At 33.7% G+C, this 23,126-nt stretch overlaps 2 protein-coding genes across 4 annotated transcripts; one reads left to right on the forward strand and one right to left on the reverse strand.

The window, feature by feature from the left end:
- Nucleotides 1-910: 910 nt before the first annotated feature.
- Nucleotides 911-7,225, reverse strand: LOC126840319 (histone-lysine N-methyltransferase ASH1L). Of its 3 annotated transcripts, XM_050575975.1 has the most exons (3): nucleotides 7,049-7,225; nucleotides 6,853-6,916; nucleotides 911-5,909 (listed from the first exon to the last, which is right to left on the reverse strand). In XM_050575975.1, the coding sequence occupies exon 3, from the start codon at nucleotides 5,704-5,706 to the stop codon at nucleotides 1,168-1,170; it is 4,539 nt and encodes a 1,512-aa protein (XP_050431932.1). In that variant the 5' UTR covers nucleotides 5,707-5,909; nucleotides 6,853-6,916; nucleotides 7,049-7,225; the 3' UTR covers nucleotides 911-1,167. The 3 variants fall into 3 exon arrangements, with proteins under 3 accessions (XP_050431932.1, XP_050431933.1, XP_050431930.1); XM_050575976.1 differs by lacking the exon at nucleotides 7,049-7,225 and having other exon boundaries at nucleotides 6,853-7,015; XM_050575973.1 differs by lacking the exons at nucleotides 6,853-6,916; nucleotides 7,049-7,225 and adding an exon at nucleotides 6,728-6,821.
- Nucleotides 7,226-11,912: 4,687 nt separating this feature from the next.
- On the forward strand, nucleotides 11,913-14,434 carry LOC126840812 (uncharacterized protein K02A2.6-like). Its single transcript, XM_050576767.1, has 3 exons — nucleotides 11,913-12,209; nucleotides 12,286-14,341; nucleotides 14,424-14,434. Exons 1-3 carry the CDS (start codon nucleotides 11,913-11,915, stop codon nucleotides 14,432-14,434), a joined length of 2,364 nt encoding a protein of 787 aa, XP_050432724.1.
- Nucleotides 14,435-23,126: the final 8,692 nt, after the last annotated feature.

A 23,126-nucleotide genomic window follows, 5' to 3' on the forward strand; every position in this document is an offset into this window, starting at 1 on the left:
AATTCGACTTAGTGGTCTGGAACATAATTTCCTTGCCGCCTGCTCCACAACTATCTAGGTTAATGAAATATTTTATGTATTTAGTCCACGGATGTTGAGTAATAAAACCATGCGATACTTGTAAGCCTATTTCTTCCCCACCATTGAATAAAAATATTATCGGTATCCTCAAATTGTGGCATTTGGCTAAGACTCAAAGAAGTTCCATCATAACCGCGCATTGAACACCCCAGTCGCTAACACCGGTTCCGGCAGGCACTGAATCAAAATGAAAATTTAACAATACAGCTTCTTCAACATCTTTCTTCGGATTTAGTTTCACAACGACATTCTTTAAAACATTTTCTTTGTAGTGCATTGGAAGTTGAGTTTTCATTTTCTTAACTACTAATAGGTCTGGGACCTATATCCGACAACATTGACATTGCACATGTTTCCATTGGCTGGCTATTATTGTACCTATTACCCACGATGTCGGATCTTCATTCAATACTAGTCTGTACAAAACATACATAACAAGAAAATAGAAATCCCTATCATTATATTTTATTCAATACATTATAATGTTAGTTTGTGGTTCCCAATGTTGTGTTTAAAATTCAATTTTTACTTCATCTAACCTAATCAATATGTGCGCAGAGTGCACAGTATGAGAAATAAAAAAAAAGCCTAACAATTTTTATTTAAGTCTAATGATAATTTTTACTATTAGGTTAAAATGCCAACATCTAAGATGATAAAAAATGTAATACTTATTAGTTAAAATATTTAATTTTAATAATACAGTTTTGTAAATACTATTTTATTTACTTTTTAATAACTTACAACTTAACAAAAAAAGTTTGTGTTTAAAAAAACAATGGAATCGAATGATGGATGTGAACAATATTTTAAATTAATAATAAAAATATATTTAAAACAAATTTTATGTAATATATTTAAGCTTAACAAATAAACTAGAAAAATACACATAAGCTAAGGCTAATAATTAATGTCATAATAAAGATGTAAAGAGTGCTCAAGATAAAACATTAGTAACTTCATTATACATGTAGAAATATATACAAAATAAAAAGTGAACTGAACAGTTTAAAATTTAACATACTTTACAATTTGTCGTTACAATTAATCAAAACAAATATTTTAACAATATAATAATACTCAATATCAAAGTTCCAGAAATGAAGGCTTTTTCCGATGTCTCCTTCCGGGTTCTAATAAATATGTCATATCAACTTTATCTTCTTCAGGCAGCGAACTCAATAGTTTTAACAAAAGCGTGTCTAACCTTTGTTTCTTAATTGAAACTTGGGCCTTTGATAATTTTTTAGCTGTTTGAATGGCCTCAGAGTGTTTAGGCCGAGCTGTCACTGTACTGTTTGATACTTTCACCATAAGACCATGAGGAGCAAAAGTTCTGGATAGTTTTAATTTTTGGTCATACTTTTCAAAAGCATAACTCTTTGTACAAATTGGTGGATTTTTCGATTTGTTCATTTTGGCAAACATCCGTGCTCCTTTATCGACTCTATACTCGCATATGTATAAGTGTTCATGGTCGGCACCAATAGGATAGCCCTTACTGTACGTTGACGGATCGAGAACCCAGCATCTTCCCATGATAAGATCCAAAGAGATCTTTTCATAAATAGGAACTCTGACGACTTCATTAGGATAAAATTTTCTAGTAGGCTCGTGGTAAGTTTCGTGTGGTCTCAAGTAATGATGACCAAAAGAAAAGCGTTCGCCCCCTTCGTTTTTCCAAAGTTTTTCGACTCTAAATATATCACAATCTGAATATTTAAAGTGTTTAATCGTTTTGAAAGAATGTGATTTACCGGTTTCAGGATTTACTATGTCTCTAAGAACATAAACTGTGTCGTTCACACGGACTTGTAAATCTTCTCGCATTAATGTTAAGTAGTGTGCTTCATTTGATTCTGCGTAGCTTGGTGGAGTCGGCAACGGTATTTCATAATCGACTTGACGATGATCGCATCGCTCACATAAGTAATTATCGACTTTGCCTGGATCGGCCTTTATACAGTCACAATGCTGCCATACTAGACAACGTTCACACTGAATCATGAGACCTTCTTCTTCGTGCAAACCACAAATACACCTCACCACGTCGTCTTGGTCTCCTCCGGGATTATTTTTTTCTGCTATGAATGCTTCTGGAACTGGTTTCTCTAATATTTCTTCGATTTTCGGTACAAACTCGACTTTTGCTAAATTATAAATTTTTCTTAATCGTGTAGACAGAACTCCTAAATCCGAAGTTCGTCCATAATATTTGATATTATTTGTAAGCAATTTTAAAATATCTGAATCAAAACTCATAACTGTATCATAAGCACCACTCTCAATATTATTACCGATAGTCATCAAATCAATAGGCTCTTGGACTTTTTGATAATAACTTGGAAATTTGCGTTTTGATGGTAATACCACAAACGGCGTGGCAAGTAACTCACCGGTTTCCTCTTTGGAGTTACTAATTTTATCGTATAACTGTTTAAAAATAGTAGCTAGTTTTGCTTTTTTCTCCATCTCCGGATCATTTTGAGCGGTTGCTAATCTTCTAGTTCTAACCGAATAACTATTAGTGAGAGCGTTCATTTGCGCTCTAAAAACTTCAGGATGTTTGGGTTTATTTTCTTTACCTCTCCGTTTTGCTCGTATTTTATCTATTTTCATAATATTTCTGTACAAACATACTTTATACAGGAAAATCAATTCCTTTTCTTCTTGATTAATTACTATAGGAGCGTTAGAAACAAGTTTTTGCTGAATACTAACAATAGAAGTAGATTTTTTCGGTGATGTATTTGTGTTTGGAGCCGCTTTCCTAGAACGATTTCTATTTGACGGTAAATTTGTCATGATACTAGGGGATCGTAACAATATTCTTTGAGATTTTCCCCCGATGACGCCTCTACAATTAGGAGAGTTACACTTACATGACTGTCCTTCATCGGGATTAAATAACGAAAAGTTATAATCATAGCACAGCTCTTCGTCAGGTTGTATGTCACGGAGAGCGAACAATGCCATGCGAAATAGTCCATTTACACTCCATTTTTGCATTTCGCAATTGGGCTCACAAGAATGATTAACAAATCTCGCTTCGCCTCCCATTCTATGGCCGTCGATTACAGATCCTCCGTCTAGTTTTAAACAATAATGATGGACGTCGCTCTTATAAATCGAAGTCATGCGGTCTTTAAACGTTTGTTCACTGACCACTTCACCGACATACTCCAATAGAAGTTCACCATTTTTAACTTCTTGGGTAGTTTTAATACCCCATCCTTTTTCTTCTGTCATGAATTTAACCAAACCAGGCGCCCATTCATGCTTTTGAAGACGTTGATTTGAACATTTTTCTTTACATGGACAAAGATCCTGTGAACACTCGGCAAATATCATTCTATTTAAACAGTCATCGGTGCACCCTTTACCTTCTGTTGGAACTTTACAGTTACAGGTTTGTGCTTCGTAAGTGCAAACTGGCTTAAAATCATAGTACACATTTGTTTTTAACTTCCTGTAGTTCCAAGATTGGATAGTGTGTTTTTTATCCAGCTTTTTTTTCTGTGGCTTGACATCTTGTTGATCTAATTTTACCTTTTTTGGTATACTAACATTGGACGCGTCGCTGTCTTCTTTCTCGTCTTTCTTTTTTACTTTTAATTTGTTGAGAACGACTGCTCGACTACTTCTTCTTTCGGGTTCGGTTAATTCACTTTTTGTTGGATGAGTATCGATAACTTTTAGTTTGGTGTGTACGTCTTCGGAAACTGCTGCATTTTCTATGCGCTTTTTTTTCTTTTTTTTCATCGGAAAACCAGTACGGTTAATACACTTTTTCCTCTTCTTCAACTTTCCAAGTGGACTTTCTTTTCCAGACTTAATAGTCTTCAACTTTTTAACACTGTCGTTTAATTTTTTATCGTCTACTTTTTTCTTTAATTGTAAACTCGGCATTTCAACGGTCGGTACAAATATTCCTGCAGGCGGTTTCTTCTTAGGTTTGGGTTCTTCCTTTTTTTCATTTTCTTTAGTTTTCACTTCAGGTATAGCAGAGTTACTCCGTAAGCCAGATTTTTTCTTAGTTTCTGATTTTACTTTCAGCGGTTTTACTCTCTTATTATCTAGTTCACTACTTCCTGAATTTTCATCTCTAGATACATCATCCAAATATGCTACTTCAATACCAGTCGACGATGTTATATGATAATGACGCTTTTTTAAAGGCAACCTTTGATCGTTAGTGGTTTCCGAATCTCTCGACGTGTCCGGGGATCCACCTTTTTTTCTTTTTTTGTCAATATCGTTATCGCTATAACTTGTCTTTTCCAGTTTTCTTTTTTTACTAGATCTGTCCCTTTGCTTAGATTTTAATGAACTGGATTTTCCTCTAATACTATCAGGTATTTTGGAAATGTTTAAACACTGAATACATAAGGCAACGAGATTTTCCATTTCTGCAATAAATTTAGGACTCGCTGGTTTCTTGTGTTTCTTCTTCTTCTTCTTTTTCTTTTTATGTTTTTTCTTTTTCTTTTCAATATCAATTACAATTTTTTTTGGAGTTTCAGTTTCTATAATTTTAACCGTTGGACTGTTTGGTTCTAACAGAGGAGGCATTTTTTTCGGTCTACCGGGTCCACGCTTGAAATTGGCCGACAATTTGGGTAATATAATTTGCGAATTCACTCGTCCTTTGCTTGAACCTTTTGGCCTACCTCTGCCTCTTTTAACTAAATTTTCTTTTTGTTTTTCAATTGTAACTTTTTTTTCTGATAAACTCGCACGTGTTTTAGGATTTGGTCGTTGTGTCATACCTTCGGTCTTTTCAACAAATTCTTCTAACAACTTCGATGAATAAGGAGGTTTTTCAGTTTCATCTTCTGATGTATTATCTAAACGAATAATTGCGTCGTTCACTACTTGATCTTTAATATCAGTGTCACTAGAATCACTACTGTCACTTAAATTTTTTGGCTGGACATCATCAAAACAATTAGAAAAATTTTGGTTTTCAACATCAGATAATATTTCTGCTAAATCTTCTTGATTGATAACTTGTAAATGTTCAGAATCTATGCTTTCTAGTTTATCAAGATCTGAACTGGAAGAATATGTTTTTTTCGTTTCATCTTGCCAATAGTCTTTCTTTTTCGATGCTTCACTAGATGTGCGTTCATAGACCACCGACTGTTTGATTGGAAAATTTGTTGATTTCGATGATGAACTCGATTCGTCACTAGAACTCGAACTTGAATCATGGGAATCTTTACTTTTTTTTTGTTTATCTAAAGCTTTTCTTTTCGACCAAGGCATATATGATGACAACGAAGTATCTGACGAATCGTCAATATTATCATCATCCACAGACGAATATCCAAATTTTTTAGTGCAATATTTTTCTTCTTTTTCCGATTCAGATTCAGACTCTGAGTCCGACTCAGAAGAATCAGCGACTTGGCTACTTATTGTATTGTGTGGTGTTGATATCGGATTTTTAATAGCGTCCATATCTACCGTGGACGGTAAGTCTTCCAAGTCCGAATCATGTGCGGGTTGATGTATAACTGCACTCCATGCCGAACTACTTAGAAGATCGCCACACACTTTACTTACGGACTCGTTACTTTGACCGGAACTGTTCATTGTTGTTGGGTTGTTTAACAAAATCATAGTACAATCATAATTTACAATACAATCTATAAGGTTTGTTTAAATATATTATGTGTTCTTATAATAACCAATAATTTATTAAAATTGATAAATGGCACAAAAATATATGAAATTTTGGTTACAAAAAATGCTTTTGATGAACTTACTGCTTCAGTGTTGTCTTAATACATAATTTCAGTCGACAATCACAATCTCAGCATAACCTAAAAAAAACATTTAAACTTAAAATTGATTGCAAAACAAATAACAACAAAATATAAATAAATCAAACTGAGTTATGACAATCAGTTTAGTTTATGTAATAAAAATCAAATTAAGCTTCTGGTAAGAAAAATAGTCAATTTAGTGATCTGCTCTTTTTCTCAGAACATAATTGCACAATAATTTCACAGTGTAACTTTTCTCCGAACCAAATTTTTGAATTCTGTAAGTCATTTTTAAAATTCTTGTTGTCAGCAAGTAGATAGATCAGTAGTAGGCAAATACATGTTTAAAAATTAATAGCTTTAAAACATCCAAAAATGGTTAATATTTGGAGCCAATATATATTATTGAAAATTAATTAGAGCTAATCAATTTTAAAAACATTATAATTTCAGTTCTTTAATGAAAAATAAGAATAAGTTATAATACTTAAAACTGCTTATATGAATATGCCAAACAGTCGTACACTCTTTTAACTAATAAGTTCATAATTGTTTGTCATTTATACTTATTAAATTAAAAAAGTCGTATTCGAGTTGTCGCACATAAATCTAAATCAGTTGCGCTTAATTTGTAAGAACTGAACTACTGTGATAATCCTTAAAAAAATCCACGACTTACACTTCAAAATTTATCCTGAAATGGTTATAATATGTAAAAATGTTTATAATTGGGTTACTAATGTTTTGGTTCGTTAAAATTTTAATAAATAAACTCGGTCGACAGCCATACGACATACTCAAAAAATCAAATTACGGCGTTGTGAAGACAAGTCCTATCTTAATTACTATGAACATATAGTATATAAAGTACTTACGAGTTATTAAAACACTATTTATAAACAATCGAATTAATAAAATTAATATTTTCAAAACAACATTTTAGAATATAAAATTATCATTTCTCCGTTGGCACACAAGATAATACTATTTGTTTGGTTACCTGTTATCAGTAATTCGGGTTCAGAAATGGCGATACGCGTCGCGTCTCAATGGTATGAAATTGTCTAAAACAAAAACCATATTTCAGATTGTTATTATTTTATAAACGTTAAAACTAATTAAATTAAATGACGTGTTCCAAAAGACGTCTAAACATTTTTTAAGGAAGTTGAAAATTTAAATTTGACTTTGCTTACATTATTCCATCTTATCTTATCTCGTTCTAAACAACCTTTAAAAACGGTTGTCACTTGTTAATAACTGTTGCGAATTTCAAATGAATTAAAAAAAAAATACTCGTTGAGTACTCAACGATATGGATATAAATTTAGTTTTCATAATTGATAAAATAATGAAAATAATGTGACAATTTTTAATTTTTGGTATACCTATGGCTGTGGATACAGCTCGCTACTTACACCAACAGCTGTTAATCAAAACAAAAACATTTGGCGCCATTTTCAACGTATGGACTGTGGTCGCATCCATCTGCCGTTATCGTATTAAGTTTCCCGGCGTCTTCATGCTTCAACTATTATTATTATTATTATTATTGTTATTACTTATTTATTTTAATTTTTAAGAGCTGTAGCAGGTGGGTAGTGAGTACCAAGGGCACGTGCTCTTCCAGACATTTTTTTTTCTGATACATACCTATAACAATATGTACTTGTCGGGCACGCAACCGAAAAACGGTCGATTGTTGTAAAATATACAGTGTGCGGCGTAATGGACTCCCACATTTCCGAGGTGAATTTTAAAAAAAAGATACAAGATGGGGGAAAAAAATTTGTATTATAGAAACTACATTATATAAGGTTTTTTTTAAAATTATATCGTCCAAATGATTGCCTTGACGAGCGACGCACATTTTGGAGCCATTCTCGAAAGTTTTCTATCACTTTCGCCAGCATATCGGATGGCCTCCTCTTTAGTTCTTCAATGGTTCTGGGTCGATGTTAGAAAACTTCAGCTTTGAAGTATCCCCATAAGAAATAGGAGATCAGACGACCAGGAAACATTTCTTGCAAAACAGCCCGAGAACGACGGGGCGTATGAGCTGTGGCTCCATCCAATTGAAATAAAGAAAACATTTCTATCTCTTCCAGGGAAAGGGTTCATGATATTGTTTTTTGGCTTGCCAATGTACCGATAAGGTACTGTCCACTGTGTTTAGAGAATATTCCATAAATATTTCTAACTAATTCGACTATTTAAAAAAAATTAAGTTGGAAAATACGTACGTTTTTTAAAATTGTTTTTCTCGATTTTTAAGGGGTAAATTTTTTTTGATATATTTTTTCCCCAATATAGTTACCATTTCAGGTACGATTTTTGTACTAGAGAGCTGCTAAAAAATTAAAAGCCATCATTGTAAAAACAAATCTAGTAAACACAACGTACAATTTTAATTAATAAGTATTTAATTCGGGTACAATAATTACATGATTTTACACAAATTACAATTAATTTACAAAAAAATATTTTTTATAACACAGTATTAGGTACACAATACACATGAACACATACTGTACGAAAAGATAGAAGAAATAATACACAACAAAACAAAGAATACAAGAATACATTAGGTACATTACAAAAACATTATAAACATTAAACAGCATACGTTACACTAACAACAATGTAGTTTATGTGAAATTATTTTTAAACGTAGTTTATCAGCGCAGGTACTGAATATACTTATCGTCATCGTCACTATCGTCTTCATTAATTCTCTGATCGGTTAATTACATCGTCGACACTGCCGTTACTGTTCATAAATAAGAGGGGATGAGAGGGATGGGAATGGTGTATAGGTGTATTTGAACGGGTTTTATATTTCATACAGCCCCCCCCCCCCTAGGAAATTATATTAATTGAACACTTGTTGAAATCGATGATATTTTCATCAATTGGGATTAACGATTGATCGACGATAACCGTACTAGGCGCTTCGTTTTCGTTTTCCGACGTACCATCACTATTTGTAAAATTATAAACATCTTATTAGGATTAATAGACGATATTCTGTTTATTTATTTACTCGATTTACAATATTAACAATAACTTCCTGTCCCACACTAGCATAATATCGCAAACTAGGTATATTATAATGCTTAATGGTGGGCACAATATTAGGTGAAAATGTGTAATGATTTTGGAAAAAAAATCATGTGCGTGCATGAAAACTTATGGACCAGCATGCAGCTGTCGAAAACAGGGTTTAAAGTGTAAAACATGCTACATTGAACAATGTGATTCGGACGAAGACTGCTTAGAAGATAAGTAAACGAAATAACTAAGCATCCAACTAAACGTAGAATTTAGTTTATAAAAATTAATTAATAATAAAAATGTGTATGAAGTATTGTTTAATATATAAAAATGTTTTGTGATAATTATTAATTAAAATCATTTACTAGTTTATTTCGAATAGAACTTTATTAACCAAAAATCCCATCTATTGTAAAAGAAATGTATTAAAAAAGTATGTTGAATATTGCTATGTACAGTAGGTTACAAATATTATATGCATGGATACTTGGATAATTCTGCGTATTTTTTTATGCTTAGAAAAAACACCGTATCTCCATCAAAAATTCCTTTGAAATGCATTATAAAATGTCGCATCGACCAAAATATTGTCAAATACTAGTGAAAAACACAGTATGTACATTTATGTAGCATGTCCTAGGGAATAAAGCACTATATACAATGGAGATACTGCTTATTTCATTAGTAATTAAATTTCTCAATGCATATACTGCATATTTACCAAGTAATCTTAGCTAAAACGGCTTTGCAGTATGTACACTATATTTGATCTAGAAATGGTCGTGGTACTAGTCAGACACGACAATATGTACCAAAACATTTATTGAGATTTTTCAGATACCTTGGTACTAACTATAACCATTATGTGTTTATCATTCTACTAAATTATTATACTAAAAAATATCTTTATGGAGATACTGCATTTTGTTAAGTTTATTTTGTTTTTAATACACAATAATACTAGAAAATAATTCAGTATCTCCTTAAAAATTAAAAAAAGCAAAATAGTAAACCAAAGTACCAAAAAAATCTTTCGAAAAATTAAGGATGCCTATGACTAATAATTAATGCAAAAATTAGTGAGTAAAAATAATAATTTTATGGTGAAAAACATAAAAATCAAAAATCCCTACAGTTCAATTATTGGAGATAATGCTGAATAGAAGTATTTTTGTTGTAAAATTAATATTTTTGATGATAATTGAAAAAAACAAAATGGCGGACACTTTCGGTCTTCGGAGGAGTGGGGAATTTTTTTCGGTCATTCAGAAGATCACAAAGAAAATTTCTGACAAGTTTCAAAACTTTCCTAATTTTTTTCAGGTAAAATCGTTCATTGATAGCTATTTGGGGTTACCTAACTCGCTTGGACGCCGGCTGATGATCGCCTTCACATGACCTCTTCGATCCACGTCCACGACTTGAGTCCACTGTGCAACGGTTGTCTACTAATTGTAATTACAGACTAGGTCACTACACATACCAACTTAACCTAGAATAAGTTACCAACCTTGTCCGGCGGTCGAAGTGCTGGCAGGTTGCACAAAATACAGTATTTTGATTTTCATCTGCCATCTAACGTGTGTACTGACAAAAACCATACAATATATATTTTTTTTTATCTTACTTAAGTGTTTCTGTATAAAAAAAAAATATTTATAATATATTTCGATTTGTATGTAATTTCCACATACATTTTTGAACCTTTATTTGGTTTTACTTCATTGAAGTTTGAAAGTTTTTCGGTGGCAAGATAGTTTTGATATTTGTCAATAGACATTTTTATTTTAACTGAGATTAAGTAAATAAATTAAAATTATTATTGAAATAAAATTCAAAATTGGATTTAAGTATGATGTTCAGTAACAGAAACGTCGTTGGTATTAGTATCAAGTGAACTCATAAATAGTGTAAAAGCTAAGCAAGAAACGCAAAACTGGGCGGTAAGTCAATTTTTTTTATTTTTTTATAAACAGTAATTAATTTTTATTCTATGCTATACATAGGAGATACCGGCTTTGGTTCAAGTCGATTGGGGCGTCCACTCGACACAGGCACAAGGCGAACCAGACAGCACCCATCCACAGAATAACTTGCACCGCTGACCATAATCATATTTTCAATTTTGCACACTAAATACTCTCATTTTTTTTTATAAACTAATTATTATTATTATTATAACCTCTTATTCTAATCATTTTTATATTTTCTTTTTTTTCACCTTTTCTTATTGGGTTGTGTGTAGACAAGTACAGTGTACGCATTTGCGTGGTTGAAGTATGTTTATATAGTGATACTATATTATATCAATCAGACGGTCAATGGATAAAGGTAACTAAAACACTTTTTTTTTTTTCTAAAAGGTATATACTTCATTTTATTGTGACACAGGTAAACAATTTTATAAGTAAACTATTGCAAATGGGTTTTAGATAATTAACATGCGAGTCATATAACAGAAATTATAAACAAAAAAAATTTCATCAATCAAATAAAAAAACTAACACACCAATGCACATCCGTCCAATGGTCTGATATTTGTTTTAAATTTTTTTTTTCAAATAACGTGTTCCATTTCCACATGGCCTACTGCATCCAGTTGCGTTGTCGCCGCTGCCCTGCAAACACGTTTTTAGTTTTAATAAATAGGGTGTCTCAAAAAGAACGCCGGATTTAAATCTGCTATAAATGTTGTATATTGTTATATTGTTATATTTATAATATGGTTATTCAGATAACACTAATTAATGTGTACGCAGTGGGGACTGTTCACGGCGTACGCTAATATTGAAAATAATTACTTGTCATTGCTGTTATAGCGTTTCATAATAAACGTCTTTTATTAATCCTAAAGTTGAGTTGTATTCTTCTACAGTTAAGTATACAACAAATTGGCGACGAAGATTTAAAATTTTTTTTTTTGTTCTTTGCTAGTATATAACATATTTTATATACATATTGTTAGTAAAAAATATTTAAAAAAAAAAAAAACCGAACTCGTTTAACATGACACAATCATCACGCAACGACGGAGCATCATCGGCGTCAGTAAGGACCATCTACTCGCAAGTCATCGGCACTCCGGGAATTTTCGATCAAGAGACGAATGTAAAGATATATTTCGCTCGGCTAAAGAACTTTTTCGCCGCCAACGGCATCACGGAGGAGAGTAAGAAGAGGGCAATTTTGCTATCCTCGATTTCGGAGGAAGTGCATAAAATTCTGTTCAGTCTGTGTTTGCCCGAGGACCCCGACGGTAAGACTTTTGAGTCGTTATCGGTCATACTGCAAAATCACTATGAGGCAAAAAAAATCGTATTTTGCCGCCCGCCACCAGTTTTACCTAGCTCGTAAAAACCACGATGAAAGTGTGGTCCAGTGGGGCGCTCGCGTACGCGAACTTGCGTCTAAATGCGGTTTTGGGCCAGAGCTGGAGGTAGTAGTGCGGGACGTATTCGTTGTTGGAATGGGATCCGGCAAGATCCAGGATCGATTACTGGAAGAGGATGCGTCAGTAGCATCAACCACGCTGGTTAAGCTGATGGAGGTGGCGACCACGAAGGAGGCAAACATCAACGCGAGTAAAGAGTGGTCAAGGGAAACGACCAGTGCGCTCCACTTCACCAAACAGAAAGGGAGTCAAGTATACACGACACCGAAGCGAAATGGAGTTAAGCGGTCAAGTGGACTTCACCAGAATGCGGCCACGAGTAACCAAGCCAACGGGAAAGGGAAGTGCCAAGTATGCGGCCGTTCCAACCACGACACCGGATCATGCAGGTTTAAAAATTATTCTTGTAATGGGTGCGGGGTAGTAGGTCATTTGGCCCCTATGTGCAAAGCTAGGGGTACACAAAATAAAGGTACTAAGTATAAGGCGCAAAATAAGTTTTTAACGGTAAAGGAGCGGTCAGGCGATCACGATTCTTGCGTAGATTTAATCGATTCTTTTTTTGCACTTAATGATATTTCCCACGATAAGCTTAAAGTAGCCCCGTATCGAATTAATTTAGCTGTCGAAGGTAAACCTATAACCTTTGAAATTGATACCGGTTCTGTGCACAGTATTATTTCCGAATCGATGTTTAAATCATTAATAGGTCCGAAGGTTATTGTCACTAACGACGTCGAGTTGTCAGATTACGTCGGCAATAGAATCACACCGATAGGTAAAGTCGCGCTCACCGTCACGTATAACAATAAAACAGCCGACATATGGGTGTATATTGTTCAAAACGGGGGACCACCGTTACTCGGTAGAAATGATTTATCAACGCTCGGTATTAATAACGTGTTAAACTTAAAGTGTAATTTTACCGGCGCAGAGGATAGCGTTGAAACGGTTTTAAAAAAGTATCCAAACGTGTTCAGTGAGGAGCTGGGGACTTTTAATGGATACAAAATATCACTAAAAGTAAAACCGGGGATCACGCCAAAGTTTTTTAAACATCGTCCAGTTCCTTTAGCATTAAGGGGAAAAGTTGAGACCGAGATAGATCGACTGTTGTCTATCAACGCTCTGATACCCGTCGACCACAGTGAATGGGCAACTCCCGTAGTACCAATATTGAAAGGGGACGGTAGTGTCAGGCTGTGCGGAGACTTTAAAATTACCATAAATCCCGTGTTAGTCAGTACGGAATATCCCCTGCCCAAGATAGAACACCTTTACGCCAGAATAGCGGGCGCGAGATATTTTTCTAAAATAGACTTGAAGGACGCTTATCAGCAGTTGGTACTCGACGATAATTCACGCGCGTTAACGACCATAAATACGATTAAAGGTTTATTTAGGTACACACGCGTTCCGTTCGGTTTAAAATCATCGGCGGGTGAATTTCAGAAAGCAATTGAAAGTATCACAAAAAAAATAGAGGGAGTGGAAGTGTTCATTGATGATATCATTGTATCGGGTAAAACGGTGCCTGAACATAATGCACGTTTGGACCAACTTTTAAAAGCACTCGGCTCAGCAGGGCTAAAAGTAAGAGAGCGTAAGTGTAGTTTTTTGCAGACAGCGGTGGAATATCTAGGTCATAAAATAGACAGACAAGGTTTGCATACCTTAGATAAACACACAACCGCGATTAAGGAGGCAGCGGCGCCTCAGAACCGGTCCGAATTAAAAAGCTTCCTCGGGTTGGTAACATATTATACTAAATTCGTTAAAAACGCGGCACGGATTCTAAAACCATTGTACGACCTTTTAAAAGCGGGGGCAAAATGGTCTTGGTCCAAAGAAGCGGGCGACGCGTTTGATAATATCAAATCAATATTGTCGTCTAAACCCGTACTTGACCACTACGATCCGTCGGTACCAATTAAATTAATGGTGGACGCAAGTTCGATTGCGGTCGGCGCGGTAATCTCACAGGTATACGGCAACGCTGAAAAACCAGTAGCTTATGCTTCGCGTGTGTTGTCAGAAGCGGAACGTAAATACCCGCAAATCGAAAAAGAGGGATTAGCGATTATATACGGCGTTCAAAAGTTTTACGACTACTTGTACGCACGCAGATTTACCCTAGTTACCGATCACAAACCGCTCTACCACATTTTTGGGGAAAAGAAAGGTATACCGGTTTACGCGGCAAATAGACTCCAAAGGTGGGCTTATGTACTAACAGCATTCGATTATGACATTTCGTACGTTAAATCTGAGAAAAACGCGGCGGATTACTTATCGCGCATTAGAATAGGCACGGCAGATAAAGAATTAACGACGCCGCGGTGTCTTAATTTTATTTATGACGATTGCCCGTTTAACGTTAATTGGATCAAAATAAAAACACAAACACGAGTGGATAAAACCTTATCTCAGGTAATTAAGGCTATCAACATTGGTGAGTGGCCCATACACGCGGATAAAAACGAGCTGCTTAAACCGTATTACACGCGTCGTCACGAAATCTCGACCGAACAGGACTGTTTGATGTGGGGGTACAGGGTAATTATACCAAGCAAATTTCGGGTGACCCTATTAGCAGAATTGCACTCTACGCATGCGGGGATGAGTTGTATGAAGGCGATCGCGCGTTCTTATTTTTGGTGGCCTAAGATCGACAGCGACATCGAGAATATGGCACGCAATTGCGAAAGTTGTATGCAGGTTAGACCCGCACCGCCGAAGGCAGTGCTAACGCCATGGAAGTGGCCGGAACACGTGTGGACGCGCCTACATGTAGACTTTTTAGGACCTTACAAAAATAAATTTTTTTTAGTCATAGTAGACGCGACTTCGAAATGGCTCGAAGTGTTCGAGGTAAGCGCATGTACGGCGACAATTGTCATTTTAAAAATGCAAGAACTTTTTGCACGTTTTGGAGTCCCTAAGGTTATTACTTCCGATGGAGCTAAGTGTTTCACAGGAACGGAATTCAGTACGTTTTGCGCCAACGGCGGCATTAAGCATTTGGTAGGGGCCCCGTTCCATCCACAAACGAACGGATCAGCCGAATCAGGGGTCAAATTAGTTAAACTTTTTTTTAAGAAAAATAAAACCACCAGTACTACACTATTGCAAAAATGTCTATTATTTTATCGCAATACACCGCACTCGGCCACACGCCAGACACCGGCGAAATTATTACTAGGTCGTAATATTCGAACACAATTCGATACCTTAATCCCGAGTACAAAGGACGTGGTTAGTGATCACCAGAATACCCAAGTGAAACGTCACGGCAAACGGCAGCTCGAAATTAGGCAGGGAGACACAGTGGCCGTGCGTGATTACCGAAGGGGGGATAACAAGTGGTCAATGGGGACAGTATCAAACACCATGGGTAAACACGCGTTCGAGGTAGATACCGAGGCGGGCACGTGGAAGCGACACATAGACCAAACCATTAAAATACCAAATAGGGACCTGGGGGTACCCGAAGACGAAGGTCATGATAGTTCGTTCGAACCAAGGGAGGTACAAGATCAGGAGGTGGTCGAGGATGACGTAGACGGGGGAATTATGACTAGCTCGACTGGACATTCTCGCCCGGTTAGAGTCAGGAGATCGCCTGATCGCTATAAGTCGTTAGATTTTAGAAAATAAGACGATTATCGTTATTTTTTTGTTTAAATTAGTTATAAGCACGAGCCTTGTTATTCTTAGGTATAAACTATGTGTAAATTACTATACAAAGAGATAGCATTGTTTTTAGTTGTATCTTTGTTCATTTTATTCGCACACCTTCTCAATCATGATTAAAATGTCTTATAAATAATTGTAAATAATTTGTAATTAAATGTAAGGGGAGAGGTGTTGTATATTGTTATACTGTATATTGTTATATTGTTATATTTATAATATGGTTATTCAGATAACACTAATTAATGTGTACGCAGTGGGGACTGTTCACGGCGTACGCTAATATTGAAAATAATTACTTGTCATTGCTGTTATAGCGTTTCATAATAAACGTCTTTTATTAATCCTAAAGTTGAGTTGTATTCTTCTACAGTTAAGTATACAACATATACAACATTTCAAACCTTATAAAATAACATATTTTGTAATCTATTCGTTTGGTTTTTAATGTATAATAACGATATGGGTTTTATTGGCATTGATTATGGATTTTTTTGGTTGGAAAAATAATATTATTATGTTCATTGATGATGGTAACATTTCCAAATCTTTAGTAGCCAGGGCATATTATTATCTCAAATCTCAAAAATATGTAGTGAGTGTTTAGTGTCTGGTTATCGGTTTTAACGACGGACGACGGGGTTGATAATATTATTTAACAGCAAGTAAAATGCTACCTGTGTTGAAATCCCAAAGGAATATTGATCAAAACTTCAAGACTTAAAAACGTTATAAGTAACGACCCGATTAATGAAAATTAAAAATCTAACGACGATAGTAAAATTAAATTTTTTACTGCTTTTGTATCGAGTTAAAAATAGTTGTTCTCATTTGGAAAAATGAAGTCACTAATCTTTTAACGTATAAGGGATGAAGTTAAGAATTTTCACAGTATTGAAAAATATAGTAAAATATGAACCAAAAAGAATACGAAATCAAGGTTTTTCAAAATATTAATATTTTCCTAGAAATAAAGTGACTTGTTACTATTGTAGACAGACGATCAACTTTGTACTTACCAAAGTCCAAAAATAGAATATTATGCACATTCTTCAAAAAGGTTTTTTTTTAGAATAATTATCACACATTTATTTATAAAAATCATTGTTTCTGAACCGATGATTTCCCCGGCCGTAGGATATTACTAAAATAAACTTGAGTGTCACTGGGCTTCTATCATACCAATAGATTATTTCAAATCACCATTGACAATGATTAACATTTTTTTTTGGGGATTTCAAAATTGTAATAGATTTTTTATGTACAGCCTCAACCGAGCGTTGGCTTTCTTATAAGTCTGAAGATAGGTCTAACATATTATACCTACAACAAGTGTAAAATACACTTCGGAACTTTTAACGGTAAAAAGTAGAACATATGTGATTTAAAAAAACCATTCTATATATTTATATATGCTGGCAAATACTACTAATATAGGTAACATGTGTATTAAAAACGGCTTGTTTATAACGTAACTGTTATTACATTTGTATCACCGCACCATTTCAGTGTAAAACAACATATTTCTCCGAACCGTTTTTGCTAATTTTTCCTGTTTCGAAGGATTTCTTACAGCTAATACAATATGTATGAACTGTATTTTACGGTTATTGTGTTGATGATCGTTGTGTTGATTGGAACAATGAGCCAATCAGGACTACATAAAGTCATTTGGAATTTGACGATGGACAGCCGCCATTTACACTGCAGTGTAGATATAATTTCCTACCCGGGTTTTGGCACGGTGTTGCCCGAAGTCAAAAACCTTGACAGAACTTCACTTATTGAACTTGGAAAACCAAATTTGCCGATCCTGCAGGTCGACACACAGGTAATAAACTTCTCATAGAAATTTAAATATTTTGTGCTTAAAAGTTTCTCCGATATCTATTAAAATATAAAATACCTCTCTCAAAAAGTTATATAAGGAAGAACAAGTCAGTTGGAATTGGACGATGGACAGCCGCCATTTGCACTGCAGTGTAGATATGATTTCCTACCCGGGTTTTGGCATGGTGTTGCCCGAAGTCAAAAACCTTGACAGAACTTCACTTATTGAATTTGGAAAACCAAATTTGCCGATCCTGCAGGTCGACACACAGGTAATAAACTTCTCATAGAAATTTAAATATTTTTCGCTTAAAAGTTTCTCCGAAATCTATTAAAATATAAAATACTTCTCTCAAAAAGTTATATAAGGAAGAACAAGTCAGTTGGAATTGGACGATGGACAGCCGCCATTTGCACTGCAGTGTAGATATGATTTCCTACCCTGGTTTTGGCATGGTGTTGCCCGAAGTCAAAAACCTTGACAGAACTTCACTTATTGAATTTGGAAAATCAAATTTGCCGATCCTGCAGGTCGACACACGGGTAATAAACTTCTCATAGAAATTTACATATTATTTTGTTTTTAACAGTTATATACCTACCCCACCGACCAGAACTTGTAAGTTTAAAACTAATTGTTGAATTTAACTCTATCGCTGTATTCTTTAAATGTATTTAACAGGTTGTTGGAACGACCTTTCTGACTGGCATCCGAGAAATGGGCAAAGGCCTATTCGCAAAGGTGTGTTACGGAGTTGTAGTCAGTGCAGTAGCTATTGTGCTGATTTTTGCTAGTATTGTCATACTGGTACTCTTACTCACGGCTATTGCACCTTTGCTACTTGTATTGACTTCTTATGCACTGTTGCTGAAACTTCTGACTACCATGGTATTTCTGCCGATGTTTCTAGTATGGATAATCGTCAGTGTCATTGTAATTTATATTGTTATTCATTTGAAACGTTCACATATCATATGATGTTTTCATACATTAACAATTTTCACATAACTTATATTATTATGGTATAAACTAATTGTATATACTCCAAGCAGCGGTACACCACAGCCATGGTGCGTAACCCGTCTTATACAACTTGGAACACAAACTATATAATTTTGTAAATATTTATAGTTTGATTTTGTATTTCACAAGTTTACTGGTTTGTTTTTTTATGCAAATATATTTTTTAGTAATATCGCATGTTATCGGATCGTTTTTATTAATACCGCTATACAACAGAACATATGCAGTGAAGCTATTTTTAGGTACCGTCGACAATTACTTTTAACTTCAACTCAATACTTTTACTGACATTTGAAAAAAACGCTTTTACATTCGCCCCGCTTAACCCTGTATCACGTGGTGGCGGTTAGGTTAGTATTAAAACCGTAAATTAAAAAACATCTTGCCGTGTTTATATTAAAGATTTGAGTAGAAAACAACTCTAAGCAAACGAAACTCGATTTGTTACAACAACTTTTTTAAATCGTTGTTTACCCAAAGTAATTGCTTTTGCAGTGTATGTCACAATATTCTTTCAGCTGTGCGGTAGTACGCGACGGCCCATGATCTTAAGATTGTCTTAAGATACGTCATAGTAATATTATTATAAGGAAATATTGTTTAGAGGACGACGCACAGTGTTTTCAATCTTATCGTAGCTGGCCAAAAATAGAATTTTACTATAATTTGATATTATTTTTAAGTATAATTATTGTACACTTCATAAGTTTTAGAAATCGAAATTACCACTTGATAACGTTTTATTGACTTTTATACTACGCGTATACTGCATAACTATATCACAAAAATGTAGAAATCGTTTATCACTTTTTTGGAAATACTCATTAGACGTTGTGAGATTATTATTTTTATTTACCGTACTAGAATTTTTTTTTATTTTTCAAAAAATGGAGATCAATAAAATTGGTAAAGCGTTGACTAAAATTACGATTTTGAGCGACGCGGTGCATATATTAGTGTTATTTATGAAAGGGTAATTGTTTATATAATGTAAAACGCAGTATTAAAACCTATGTTTCTTAAATCAAATAGCATGGCAAAAAAAATTAGGGATTATTAGAGGTTGTAACTTAATATGGTCATGTTCTAAATTTTCTCCTCTATAAAATCTACTAAATTAGAAATGCCGCATCTCGCCGCTTTTGGAAAATAATGACATAAATAAATGAAATGTGATAGTAATTTTAAATTTTTTCTGTAATATTAGATGAATGTAATCAAAAGAAGTCCTTAATAAAAAATGGAGATTTGTTTGATGTTTTGCGGGTTCGAGGTACCTTAACATTAGTTAACGAATTACAAAATATTCTCTGTCAATACATAAAAAATAATCTGTACGGTTGTAACAATATAAAACTGCAATGGGACCAGATAGCAGATAATTTTGAAAGATATCTTGAGCAAAAGCTCTTAGGATTTTGTAGCACGGTAAAATCAAAATGGAATGCATCTAATCGTACCTTAAAAACTTTTTTAAATAATAAGAGTGGTTGGAACTAGAATTTAACTTTAAAAAAAGAAATATTATGAACATTAGAAAAATAATATATTATAAACATTATATAACGAATTTTGACCAGCTAAAATAGCTGATCGATTTTTCAAAAACAAATCGTTGTATACGTTAACTCGTCACCGGTCTTGTGCAAGTACTTATATACTTGAAAATATATACACAGGTCTACGTACAAGTCTGCGCGGTGTCTGGCTGACAAAATATATTATGTATTATTGGATCACGTGTGCCGCGGTGTGCTCATCCGCCGTCAATCGTCGCTCAAGTCAATTGTTTTTCAAGACGGTATACTTACAAGTCAATCCGTCAAACGTCTTGCCGGAGGCCTCCGGTTTCGGTAAACGTTACTATATTGCCAACACGTGTTGTGATTCACAACCGCCTTGGGTAAACCAAAAAGTAGTGAGACCGGTGCCCTTTGGTCGTTTTAGAGTCGGTGCTGTAGTTTATTGAGGTACTAGTGTTTATTTTTTTTTAATTTAACCCAATTATTCCAAAAGTAGTTGAGCCAGTTACAATATTTTTTTTTTTTTTTTTTTAAGTTGATGACTTATTTCTCTTCACACATATCTATTGGTCCGAAAACGGGATAGGGATACAAAACACGTTTTAACTCCTCGTCATGTCTTCTTAAAGATAACTTCTCCGTTTATTCCAAATTTAGACTTAAAGTACGCTTATTATAAAAAAAAACAGTTACGGAAGATTTACCTTAAAATAAAAAAATATCCTCCTGCCTTGGTAGCAAAGCTAAAACAAATGTAGTAAATAATTAAATATTAAACAAACATAATGATGTATACATTAGAGTTGTTAGTGCATTATGATAAAGACCTCTGTGGTAAAATGTATTTAAATAATTTTATTGGCAAATATTACAATAATGTCGATAAGCGAGTATGCGTGCTAGTAGATAAGCTTAATTGTGTTACAATAGATTAGACAAAGTGATACAGCACACATTGAGGAAGACCACTTTTGTAAAATTACATCTACAAAATAAATTTTGATTGAAAATTGCACATAGAAGTATGAGCGTTCAACAGTTTAAAATCGCCATTTATACAAAATGTGTGACTGTTTCATTTTAATCCATTGTTGTTTATGAATAACTATTGTGATAGTCAAATTATTCAAGTTAGATGTTTTTAACAACACTTAGTTGATTGGTGTTGATTAGACATGTATGTTTTAAATTTCCATGATGAAATTTTTTAATATTGACATTTGGCAGTTTTGAGAATTATTTATTTTATTCACACAAAACGACGGTATTAGAATAATATTTCAATATGATTGGTACGAAGGTAGCAATTTTTTTTAAGTAATTGCTTTTGTAATTACACATTATCCAAAAAAAAAAAAAAATTTATTTTGTCTCGAATATTTTTCTGTGGTGACTTTCTTTATATTCGAACTTCTTAGAGTGATAATAGTATAAGTCTGACCACAATATAGTACATTTAGGCAAAGATTATTTATAATTGTTTCAAATTTAATTTAGCACTGTGTGCTTGTATGTCGCATTAATATCACATGCATTTTTAACTTTCATAATGCTATGATGTATATTTTGAAAGCCATTTGTTATTAGCAGCCAATTCAGTTATATACATATTTTGGGAACCAATCATTTTTATTTACATGTCAGTATATGTTGCCTAAGTACATAACTCCTTATCCCTAATCCAATATTGATTATAATACTCAATGAGATAGCATGCAAAACAAATATAATAATATCCCAAACGACAGTATTAGTCAATAATGACCATTCTCGCCACTTTAGCTTAACGTTGAACTTTGAAATATAGTCTGGCATTAATTTTAGTAATTTGGAAAACTAATGTTTTCTTTATTTTCAAACTGACTAGATATAATATATGTGTATACATTTTTCAGCTAATTATGAATAAAACATTTTTTAGCGAGAAATTGATCCCAGCGTCAGTGTCACACCAGCCGAAGAAACCAGAAGGGACGATCATTTAACTGTTTATTTTTAATCAATTATTGTTTCTTGTATTAAATTTATAATATATTTTTACTTTTATTCTTCCGTTATAAAACATTTATATATATATATATTTTTTTTTTTTTATGTGTAATGTGTGTGATAAGATCAAAATTATATCTGTAAGGTATTTATTATTGTTGTACATAGTAGTTCATTGGCACAACTGGCTTTAAAACATACTCCCCTATGTTTTTTGTGTATAAATAAATATTTTATTATTGTATAAACAGTAAAAAAAACAATTTTTTGTTTGAATTCTCGATTATCAGACGTTCTTATATTTTTTCAGATATTTTTATACTTATGTTTAATTGTACAGACTGAAGAATACTGGGCCAGGGCAACGCCAAGTACAATATTTAGACAACAAAATACTTTTTAATATGTACTATTCGAAATTCTCCTATGATTAAAGGTATGGAATTAGTATCAATACATTTCATATTGATTTATTTTCTCGTTCAATTATTGATAACAGTTTTAATTTAAATAAAACAGTACTACAGTTAACTAGTTTGTGTGAAATATCCAAAGACCTACGATTAGATGTATATATTGTATATATGTATTAATTATTGTAATCAAATTATTGTCATTATTCGGATCGTCAAGGCGCCGGTATCATAGAAACCATGGTTTGTTTCATTATGCAACATAGTTTGTCTTAGTTGTGTTTTCACATATCATAAATTATTCTCATAATAAATAAATTGTTTATTCTTTGTTTTTATTCATTTTTACCTGTAATA

Source organism: Adelges cooleyi, unplaced genomic scaffold (assembly GCF_023614345.1).
Source record: "Adelges cooleyi isolate 19-005CV unplaced genomic scaffold, UGA_ACOO_1.1 ACOO_flye_CR_arks_rails_tigmint_CR_PRNA_376, whole genome shotgun sequence".
Classification (NCBI taxonomy): domain Eukaryota; kingdom Metazoa; phylum Arthropoda; class Insecta; order Hemiptera; family Adelgidae; genus Adelges; species Adelges cooleyi.

Bases quoted from the DNA above. Each gene is read 5' to 3' on its own strand.
- LOC126840812 (XM_050576767.1), top strand. From the start codon at position 11,913: ATGACACAATCATCACGCAACGACGGAGCATCATCGGCGTCAGTAAGG. The intron at 12,210-12,285 runs GCAAAAAAAATC...AGTGTGGTCCAG, and splicing joins TACTGCAAAATCACTATGAG to TGGGGCGCTCGCGTACGCGA.
- LOC126840319 (XM_050575975.1), bottom strand. From the start codon at position 5,706: ATGATTTTGTTAAACAACCCAACAACAATGAACAGTTCCGGTCAAAGT.